General features: G+C 45.3%; 1 protein-coding gene across 4 annotated transcripts in view; it reads right to left on the bottom strand.

Moving 5' to 3' along the window:
• LOC121928064 (sodium-dependent lysophosphatidylcholine symporter 1-like) overlaps window positions 1-11,734 on the bottom strand; it is a 66,125-nt gene that overhangs the window by 11,177 nt on the left and 43,214 nt on the right. For all 4 annotated transcript variants that reach the window (XM_042462282.1, XM_042462279.1, XM_042462280.1 and 1 more), the window contains 2 exons: window positions 3,500-3,643; window positions 1,646-1,814 (listed from right to left, as the gene is read on the bottom strand). In XM_042462282.1, the coding sequence (XP_042318216.1) occupies window positions 1,646-1,814; window positions 3,500-3,643 (313 nt within the window). The remainder of the gene's footprint in view (window positions 1-1,645; window positions 1,815-3,499; window positions 3,644-11,734) is intronic.

Genomic DNA, 11,734 nt, shown 5'->3' with positions numbered 1-11,734 from the left:
GTTATCAGTACGCTGATGACACCCAAATTATTTTCTCTATGTCTCCGACTGATGCAGCGACCAGGGATGGGGTCTCTCCTCTCGTGGCCTGTCTAGAGTCAGTAATGGGCTGGATGAGGGAAAACCGACTCAAGTTGAATCCAGAGAAAACGGAGGTACTAGTGATAGGTTCCCCTGGTCCAGGAATGGCGGTGGTTCCACCTGTCCTGAACGGGGTCACGCTCCCTGTGAAGGACTCTGTGCGCAGTCTGGGGGTGCTTCTTGACTCGTCGCTTCACCTGACTGCTCAGGTGAATGCGACGGTCAGGAGCACCTGTCATCAGCTTCGGCTTATTCGCCAGTTGCGGCCATACCTGGCCCAGAGGGACCTTGAAACTGTTGTACATGCTCTGGTAACCTCGAGACTGGATTTCTGCAATGTACTCTACATGGGGCAACCCTTATACCAAACTCGGAAGCTGCAAATGGTGCAGAACATGGCAGCCCGGCTGGTCACTGGCGTTTCCAGGACCAGCCATATAACACCGGTACTGAAAGATCTCCATTGGCTGCCCATTCGCTTCCAGGCTCAGTATAAGGCGTTGGTAATTACCTATAAAGCCCTAAATGGCTTGGGCCCAGGATACCTAAAGGACCGCCTCTCCCCGTACATTCCGCCTCGCACCCTCAGAACGTCTGGGCAGCAATTACTGAAGGTGCCTGGGGCGAGATTATCCTCCACTACACGGAGGACATTTTCCACTGCTGCCCCAGCCCTTTGGAACACGCTGCCCACTGAGCTCCGCTCGACTGCCACCCTGGCCCAATTCAGGAAGGACCTGAAAACCTTCCTGTTCCAACAGGCATTCCCCGAATAAAATCCTGTGGGCCTCCCTCCTCTTCCGTGGCCAAGAGGTTGGGCTATGGGGCTTTTTTGCCTGTTATTTTTATTGTTTGAATGGAGGGCTGATGTATTTGTATTTTAATGTATTTTTTGTATTTTAATGCTTCATGTATTAATGTTTTTAACCTTGTTGTAAGCCGCCCTGATCATAGGAAGGAGCGGGATATAAATAAAAACTTTATTATTATTATTTACTATGCAATACTATATACATACTGTATCAACTCAGTAGGAAGTCTCATCAATACCAATACTTACTGTGTAGTAAATGTGGACTGCAAACTTCCTCATGCCCTCTCAGTTTCCTGAAATACACCTCCCACCATCCCCAGCCCGTAGCCCTTGATGTGGATGGAAGGTGCAGTCCAACACATCTGAGGATGTTCAGAGTAGAAGTTCAGCACATCTGGAGGGCACCAACTCGGGGAAGGGTGGCATGCAGGCTCTCAGCATTGAAATGGCATGCAGGATTGCATTTGCGTGGTCTATTCTAAATTTATATATACAGTTGGCCCTCCACATTTGCAGCTTTGACTTTTGCGGATCTGATTATTCACGGATTTGATTAATATGTTCTCTCTAGGAATCTCTAGTTCCTCCAATATGACTCTGTGGTCAACATAAGCCAGAAGTCATTCTGAAAGACCTAGAGATTCCTAGTGTTTTTGTTATTTGCACTTTTCCCACTTTCATGGGGGTCCTGTGCTCCTAACCCCAGTGAATGTGGAGGGCCCAATGCATTTCTCTTGCGCATAAAGTTACCTCCTTTTCCATTTTAATCTGTTTCCTCCTCTCTTCATTGATGGGGTAGGAACAGAACACAGCCATGGCCAAGAGCATCAGAGCAATGGGGACCGGGGCCATGAGGATCTGCAGCGTGAGCATGACTTTGGGGTTGTGGGTGCAGTCTGTGGCTCTGTAACCTGCAAAGCTGAAGAAGAAGACAACCCACAGGTGTCAGTTTTAAGACCTTCTCCATCTTGGAGAAGGCTTTGTCTAACAGACATACATAAAATGGAGATGAATGGATGCCAGAGGTAGAAGCCATCATCACTGATGCCATGGAAAATTAATTATTAACTAACATTTATTTATTTATGGTATTTATATCCCTTCTACCTTCCAAATGGGATTCAAGGCAGCCTACAATAATTGTAAAAGATAAAACTAAAACATTACTTACAAAAATGTTTTTTTAAATACTGTAATTAAATAATCCTAAAATTAAAAGATTTTTTTAAAAAACAGCAGAGTTAAAACCATTTTAAAATGTGAAAACTTTTTAAAAACTTAAAACAGCACGCCAGATATCCACAGATCCTGCAACCACAGATTCAACCATCCATGGCTCAAAACTATTTCCCCCCCAAAAAATTCAAAAAAGCAAATCTTGTTTTGGCCATTTTGTATGAGGGATGACATTTTACTACAGCACTGTATGTAATGGCATTTGAACATCCATGGATTTTGGTATCCATGGAGAGTCCTGGAAACCTCAGGGGATACTGTAATTAATTTCATTTCTACACTGCTTTTCTCCCGGAGTGGGACCCAAGGCAGCTTCCAAAAAGAATCAGCTAAAGTCTGAACAATACGATTTTAAACACAATTGAGATCCCATTAAAACAACAGATTATAGGCCAGAATCCTGTAGGGACATTACATCTTCATAAGTGGATTTCTCTCTGCTGGAATAAGTCGTTGTTATATGCCTTTAAGTCATTTTGGACCTTAAGGTGAACCTATGATGGGGTTTTCTTGGCAGAATTTGTTTGGAGAGGGATTGTCCTTGCCTTCCTCTGAGACAGAGAGAATGTAACTTGCCTAAGGTCACCCAGTAGGTTTCCATGGCTGAGCAGGGATTCAAATCCTAGTCTTCCAGTGCCCTGGTCCAAGAACCTTTTCACACGAGGCACTTACCGCATGGATATCGTTGCCCAAATGCTCCAGAAGTGCAGAGGTGGGATTGCCAGTCATGCTTTTGAAGCATCACTGAAGCACGTCCTGCTCTTCTCCTGTCGATGAAACATTTGCAGAACAGCCATTTTTGTAATAATGGGATCTTCCGTTATTACAAAAATGGCTTCTCCACGAACAATTCGTTGATGGGAGAACAGCGAAATGCCTCAATGATGCTTCAGAAGATTGACCAGCAATCATACCTCTGCACTTCTGGAGCATTTGGGCAATGATGTCCGCGCAGTAAATGCCTCGTGTGAAAAGGTCCACTCAAACCACTACATCATGCTATACCACTTCATTGTTGTGTGCCTTCAAGTCGTTTCCAGCTTATGGCAACCCTAAGGCAAACCTATCATAGTGGTTTCTTGGTACGTTTTTTCAGAGGGGTTTTTCCATTGCCATCCTCTGAGAGCGTGACTTGCCCAAGGTCACCCAGTGGGTATCAATGACTGAACCAGGATTCAAACCCTGGTCTCCAGAGTCATAGCTCATGCCTCTACACTACACTAGCTCTCTAGCCCTACACCTAGGAAGTTACATCTATCCATTCCCACATCATTTCCTATCCAAGTAACCAGAGTGGGAATGAGTCCTTTTAGGTGGTAGGAAATGATATTTGCTATGAAGAGGGAGAAAGAGAAACAAGGAACTTACTGTAAGCTCATAGTGGAAATGCCAAGAGAAAGTCCGCCAGCGAACTTGTTGACGAAAATGTAGAATGAATAAAAAAGAGGTTCTGGGTCCAGGCAGGCTGGGTTCCTCAGCTTGAAATCATCCACCGCATCAGGAAGCATGGACCTGGGGAGGAGATCACTTGTATTACAGAGAGCATTTTTACACACACAAGAGGATGGCACCACTCACCAATGGCTCCTTTGTTGAAACAAGCCATCATGCTTGGCCTTCTCCTTCACTGATGTGACACTCAGCCCTTCACACACCGAAGTGGGAGGAGGGCTCAATCAGCTGTCACCCCTCTTTTGGGGTGTCACCTGTTGCAGTCCAAACCCCCTGCACCCCTTTATTGCTGCCACTGCAAAATCTAATACAGTGCACCCGCTGAAAGCTGCACGCTGGAAGAGGCAATGGTGCATATGCCCATGGCGCTCACGCACTGCACCGCAGTCACAAGCCCCATTGTTTCCAATGGGACCCCACTATACGCGATATTTCCCTTTCATGGGTGTGTATGTGTGTCTGGAACGGTCCCCCTCACAAGGGAAGGGCACACTGTACTTTTCCGCAAAGTGCTTGCAAACATTCAATTGCAAATTGTGGTGTCTAACATGGGCATAGCAAGCAATGGAATGACAGGGCAAGAGTCACCACACTGAGGAAGGGCATTTATATTTCTTGCTGCTGGGATCCCAGGGACTAAGCCAGGGATAGGATTTGTGCAGCCTATGGACTACATAGGTACCCCTGGTAGCACAGTGTTTAAATGCCAGTACTGCAGCCAACTCACAGCCACAAGGTTGTGAGTTCAGTCCCAGGGCTCCAGAGTCCACTCAGCCTTCCATACTTCTGTAGGTTGCTAAACTGAGTACCCAGCTTGTTGGGGGCAATTGGCTTACACACTGTAAATGGCTTAGAAAGTGCTTAGTTCACTGATAAGCAGTATAGAAATGTACTGGTGGGTTCACTGCAAAGCTTGGGACACCCCACTCCCACCTTCTCTTCTGCTGAGCTCCAGCATTTTAAAGGGACCCAGGGGGATGCATTTTCTACCACAAGGCAGACATTTCGGGAGCAGTGGGTTTCACCTGGTATGGTCCGTACTATCCGCATTCCCAATGACAAACTGTGAGAGGCACAAGGAGAGTCGGGGTGCCTGTGAGAGACACTCATGGGAGTAGGGCAGCGGCAGGGAAGAAATGCCAGTGAGAGGGCAACACTGCAGCAGTGGACAACAGATGAAAACCCAAATGATGCCGGGGACCAAGGGCTGCTGCAGTGGAAAAGAGGAGGGGCAGAGCAACCAGAAAGAGGGAGGAGTACAAAATAAGAAGGGCACCCCAGGGATGGGGGAGGAGAAAGAGACGGGGGAGGGGGAGGCAGGTGGATGGGTGGAGGAGCAGGAAAGAGAGTTGACAGAAATAGAGACTGATGTGGAGAGGGACAAGATGGGATAGTGGAGTCCCCACACAGGCGCAGACAGGTGGCTCCCATCTTCCAAGCCTGGGTCTGAGGACAAGGGTGCTCTGGGAGTGAGAGAGAGATGACTCCACCTGTTCACCTGCTGGCAGGGCCAGGGAGCCCAAGGAGAGAGACTGCCAGAAGCCCCAGGACGATACAGAGGGTGGGGAGGCAGCGCCAAGTTCCCAGGAGAATCTCAATGCTGGGGGGCCCATGCTCCACGTCATCCACTTCCCACTTGCCCTGGTGATACAATGGTTAAATATTGGTACTGCAGTGGTTAAATGTTGGTACCACATTTAGGCTGTGAGTTGGATCCCAGGGCTCCAAGGATGACACTGCCTTCCATCCTTTTGTAGGTTGGTAAAATGAGTACCCAGCTTGTTGAGGGCAAATGGCTTACATGTTGTAAACCACTTAGAGAGTGCTGAGTTCACTATGAAGTGGTATAGAAATGTAAATGCTATTGCTCTGGTAAGGAGAAGGCAGATTGGGAGCCCCCAGAGAAGGGATGTGGCAGCAAGACTCGAAGGTGGAGCATTTGATGACCGAGAAGGTACCTTAGTGGCCCTGATCCTCTAGTTTGGTTTTGTGTGTTTTATTGTTATTTTTATTTTTTGTAACCCACCTTGATATAAATGATATAAAGGAGTGGCGGGATATAAATAAAAATTATTATTATTATTATTATTATTATTATTATTATTATTATTACTATTATACCCCAGACTGGGAAGCAGTTTTGTTGTTAAGTGACAAAGACAAACTCATCACCTGTGTCTTCTTACCCAGTTGGCAGGGCAAGCAACACCTAATTTCCTCTTCTACACAACCATTAAAGAGGCAGGAGCCCTCCCCAATTTTCATTTTGGCAACCTAGTTCTCCATCCTTGTTCTACTGACAGGCTGCATCTCTCCAATGGTGTGGAAAGGGGAGAAACCAGTGACTAACCCTGTGCATGTCAGGGTTGCCAGAGACCCAGAGTGGAAACTCAGAGAGGGCTCCTGTACTTTCAATGGTTGTGCAGAAGAGGGCATTTCAGCCCATGTTGCTGGTTACCTGGTTGCTTCAGAAGTAACATCTACTGAAATTCCATCCTCAGTACACAGATTCAACCTAGGCCATGAGGAAACTGAAATAGTATGAGTTCTCATACCTTGGATCAAACATTGGCAAGAATGAGAACTAATAGGAATGGGAAGGGCAGCCATGAAAGAATTTTAAAAGAACCTAAAATGTAAAGAAATACAATTGAGCATGAAAGTAAGAATCATCCAAGCCGCTGTATTCCCTATTACCATGTATGGATGTGAGAGCTGGACAGTGAGGAAAGCAGATAGGAGGAAAATCAATTCATTTGAGATGTGGGGCTGGAGAAGAGTGCTCAGGCTACTGTAGATGGCCAAAAGGACATACAAATGGGTCCTTAAACAGATCAAGCCTGAAATCTCCCTGGAAGCCAAGAGGATAGAGTTGAGGTTGTCATACTTTGGTCGCATCATAAGAAGGAATGACTCACTGGAAAAGATAATAATGCTAGGAAAGGTGGGGGGGGTATAGAAAGAGAGGAAGACTGCATGCTAGATGGGTGGACTCTATTAAGGAGCTCCTGAGCATGAACTAACAGGACCTAAGCAGAGCAGTGGAGGACAGGGAGTCTTGGGGGATGTTCCCACTAGGGGAAACCCCGCGTTCTGAATCAAATCCAAGGAGTGGCGTTCATATTAGGATCCGATTTAAACCTAGAACGGTTCTAGAGCAACCCGCAATCGTCCCCACTACAAATCGAATCGTAGAGCGGGATAAAAATTTGAATCGAGTTTTCGTCTTTTAACACGCGTTAAAAAAACACTAGGGTCCGACCTACGTTTTTCCATCGCCATGAGTCAGGATCAACTCAAGGGCGGTTAACAATAACAACAACAATAAAAACAACAAAAACATTCAACCACTAAAGGTACAGGAGTCCTCCTCAGTTTAGCAACTTGAACCTTCCCCTTCCTCTTGGGACAGAAGGAATGCCTCCTCCAGAAAGAGCGTGAAGAAAGCAGGAGGTGGCAGGAGACCACGTGCCCCTTGGAAAAAACCCAGCCTGGACACATGAGTCCCTAATCTGAGCCTTATCTTTTTGACACAATAGTCCCCCCTGCAGTGATAACAATTCAGTTGAAGAGACACTTTCTGCAAGTGATAGAGGCAGAGAGGAACTGCAAAACAAATCCCAGTAGAAACTGTGGAAAGCCCCTGAAACCAAGTGCAGGGACTGATCTCATTGTTCACCTTTTGTTCCTCGTCTCCTCCGATTCCTGCATGTGTGTATGTATGTGCCTTCAAGCCGCCTGTAGACTTATAGAATCACAGAACCCTAAAGTTTCAAGAGACCCCAGAGGCCATGCAATCCAACCCCCTTCTGCCATGCAGGAACACCAATTCAAAGCACTTCTGGCAGATGGTCATCCAGCCTCTGTTTAAATATCTCCAAAGAAGGAGACTCCACTACATTTACATCAGCTCCATGAATTTCACAGGGTTTTCTCAGGCCATGAATACTCAGAAGCAATTTTGCCGGGTCTTTCCCCTGAAATATGGCCTCTAGCAGCTCAGATTTGTTGGCAATCTCCCATACAAGTAATAGCCAGGACTGACTCTGCTTAGCTTCCAAGATCTGACAGGATCTGGTGCCTTTAGGGTACTTAGGCCACTCTGCCTACTCATTTTCTATTTCAAACTATTACAAAAGGTTGGACTGAACTGTAATTTCCCTTCATTCCCCACATTTCTATTTATTTAATTAATTTGAATCCCACCTTTCCCAGCACAGAATTCAAAGCATTGTATGTGTATGTGCCTCCAGGTCACCTGTTAACGTATGGCAACCCCATACATTCCGCCCCGCACCCTCAGAACATCTGGGCAGCAACTACTGAGGGTCCCGGGGGCTAGATTAGCCTCCACAGCAAGGAGGTCATACTCCATCTTCACCCCGACCCTCTGGAATACGCTGCCCATAGAGCTCCGCTCGGCCACTTCCCTGGCCCAGTTCAGGAAGGAATTAAAAACCTTCCTGTTCCGACTAGCATTCCCCGACACAAGCTCCAGCTAGTCTTCCCCCCTCTGACAGCAGTGATGGCTGGTTGACAGGGTTTTAATATTGGTTTTAACAGTTTTATTGTATTTGTACTGTTGTTATTTTGATTTGCTGTGTTGATGTATTGTATTGTTTTTGATTTGCTGTGCACCGCCCTGATCACAGGAAGGGCGGTATACAAATAAAATTATTATTATTATTATTATTATTATTATTATTATTATTATTATTATTATTATTATGAATTTCATAGGGTTTTCTAAACGAACTAACAAACAAACCCAAACAAACAAAATACCAAGGGCAAAAACCAACACGGCCGAAAAACAACAACAGAAGAACCCGAGAAAAAAAAAACAAACGTCAGAAAATGAATGTGTGGTTCAAAGGGCAACGTCGTGGGTCCCACTCCGCCGCACCACGCCAAAACGGTTGCAGTGGACCATGACCCTCAACAAGAATCAGGGGTTCGAATTCCACCCCAAATTGAAAAAAATCTTGGGCCAGCCAACCACATCACTCCTCAAGACCATAACAACACGCGCCATGCCGAAATGGCACACACCCCCCTCTCGCCACGAAGAACACCGCCACGCAAGAAACCTTGTGTGTGTTGTGTGACCTTCATGCTCATCGGATTCATGGCGACACCTGAGTCGACTCTTCATGTTTTTTCTCTGGCAAGATTTGTTAGAGGATGTTGCCATTGCTTTCCATGAGGGACTGAGAAGTGTTGACTTGCCAAGGGCTCACCCAGTGGGTTTCATGGTCAAGCTGGGAAATCAGACCCCATAGGTCTCCAGCGAGTAATGACCATCCAACCACCTGAACATTGCTCCCTAGGGGCAAATGATCCCACAACTTTGCCTCAATCCCCAGCGGTTTTTGCGACTTCGGGCCCCCAGAATTCCTTACTGTTGGACCAAGCTGGTGAGGGCTTCTGCGGGGTGAAGTCGAAAACATTTGGGGCCACAAATAGTTTTGGATCCCTGCCTTCGGGTACCATGAGTCGAAAATGACTGGAGGACACAACAACAACGGCCTGCATCTGTTGCTGCAGTGCTTTAATGGCCATGGAGAAAATTCTGGGATTTGTAAGTTTCAACAATATCCCACCTTTTGAACTCTCAATAAACTTGAATTTTATGAAGCCAAGTCACACACCCGCGGCAATTATGATGTGGGCAAAATAGGAGGAAGCTCTCTATAGGAGCAGCAAACATCCAACAACCACATCCGGTCTAATATGATGACCTTCATTCCAGACGGACAGCACAAACTCAGAAAGAAATTCCATCTTGTCTCCACCGCACCAAATCATAACAAACTGAGGCAAGAATATAAAAATTTCAGGATTAAATAAAATAGCATCTGAAGAGAACTCTGTTCACTTATTAAATTGATGCCCCTGACATAGATCTCCCGCAGGCGCCCTAATTGACCAGTTCATCGAAAGCACTGAAGCATTCCAAAAGAAATTGCAAGGATGAAAGATACTTTTCTTCTCGTAAATCAAAAAGTGCTATTCTTTTAAACAGAACCAAAACATCAGAGAACCACCAAAGTAAAAGAATAGGAATTTTATTTTTTTTTTACCATGATAGATATTTCCAGTTTGAGAGCAACTAAAAATTACAACTAAAAAGCGTACTGATGATGAACCGGGGATCGCCGGTTTGATGCTTGCCAAGTGCAGGGAGCTGTGTTTGGCACACAGTATTCTCTAGCTACTCCCTTGTGTTTTACGCAAGCCACGCCGAGAGACAAGAGAAATTAATTAAACCAGACTGCTTAAATGCATATTTTACATACTGTCATGTGTTTCAAATACCAAAGCCTACATCCCATTTGCTCCGGTCACAAGCAGAGAAAGGGGTTAATTTGACGCACTTAAATCAAACCAAATATTGCCAGCTGCGTGTTGAATTAGAATGCATAGGCATCCTGAAAGTTAATAGCAGTCCCAAGGGTCATCTAACCCACTCCCGGCCTGCCATTAAATCAATGTATTATTTAGGATAAGTTCTTTATTCCCCGGTACACTTTATATCCACACTTGAGCTCTACGAGCATCCCATGTCCGCTTGCCTTGCTCTCACGCACTGTTCATCACAACCGTGTGACACTCCTCAGACTATTAAATGTCTATGGATTTGGTTTTGTTTCCGGTTGGGTGTTTGAAGATATGGTGCGATATAAAGGACAGGGCTCTCTGTCTCATCTACTGGTTCGTATAGAGCAACCATTTCTTGCTGCTGCTGCACGCGATGTCCCCTTTCAAGTCATTTCCAATTACGGAAAACATTAAAAACATACCGAAGTAAAACAGAACTCAAACACGAACCCCATTTAACAAAAAATCCACCCTGTTTTAAAAGGCCTGCCTGAATAAAAAACATTCTGCTGCTGGCCGAAAGGAAAGCAGGTACCACGCGCAAACATATCAAAAAGCAGAAAATAAGCCATTTATTTTATTTCAGAGGTTGGACACATTACCCGTTTGGACTATGCATTCCCAGGTCCCCCAGCCGATGCTAGGAGCTGTAGTCCAAAAACTGGGAAAGTTGGGGATTTTGGTCTTCTCTTTACTGTGTTGTGCGCTCTTTGGTGTTTGTTCTCTGAGCCTGGCTTTGCTTTTTCTCTTGATCTTCTTTGATGGCTTATCCTTGCAATCTTTTTAGGAGTTTAAAAACACTCCCGGGGGGGGGCTAATTTAGCATTTAAAGAAAGATTTTAAGTGCTTTATTTTTAAAGGCATCTGCAAATAAAGTGCACATGGCAAGTAATTGCACCGGCAATTTATTACGACACACCGTTGGCCAACTAAAAGTTATATTTAAATGCATTGTTGCCGAAATCCCAAAGGAAAAAGACGCATGTTAACTGCTTCTTTGTGCCACTTTATAGCGGTTTGGCAATGTATTGTGTGAAATCGTTTTACATCATTATGCAACTTTTTGGTAATTCGTAGTATAACGCCTCCCAGTTCTCCTTCATGTGATAAATCTCTGTGTCCAGACGGCACACTCGCAGCATGTGTCTATCGCAGGCTCACCTGGAGGACACGAGGGAACGTTTTGCACATAACTGACGTTGCCACATTAACTCCCACCTGGTTGTCTTGCTTTTGTCTTTCGACTAGATATTTCATTGCTGCCTATGGAAAATGCCCTTCCAGGTGTTCTGTTTATACAAGCTACACACGTGCATTAGAATTGTGTGTTTTAGGTAGCAACAACTTGGTCTCCATGGAGCTAGGCCCCCATCTTCCTATTTTCCAAGAAGCAAATTGATCTCAGCCCACCACTGTAGACACCCATCTAGAGAGCACGTGTATGACTAGGCAAGAATGAATCAATAAAACAATCTGTGTGTTTTAACTGTCTTCAAATCAAACTTTGACTTGCCAGTGAGACATCTCCAGGACACCCTTTCTCAATAGAAAAGCTCAGGTCTTTGCCAAAAATCTAAGCCATGATTTCCTTACGTCTATTTACTCCTACAGTGTGACCTTCCTCTTTCTGTTGCCTTCTCCAAACCAAGCATATATTGTTTTTTCTAGCCAGGCCTTTTCCCATTGATATGGCCCAAAAGGCTGACAGTCTCCGTTTAGCCAAACTTGGGCTTTCTCTAAGGAGAGTTCAGTCTTGATTTGCTATAGATC

The sequence above is a fragment of the Sceloporus undulatus genome, chromosome 4, assembly GCF_019175285.1.
Source record: "Sceloporus undulatus isolate JIND9_A2432 ecotype Alabama chromosome 4, SceUnd_v1.1, whole genome shotgun sequence".
Classification (NCBI taxonomy): Eukaryota; Metazoa; Chordata; class Lepidosauria; order Squamata; family Phrynosomatidae; genus Sceloporus; species Sceloporus undulatus.
This window is presented reverse-complemented; position numbering and strand designations above follow the sequence as displayed.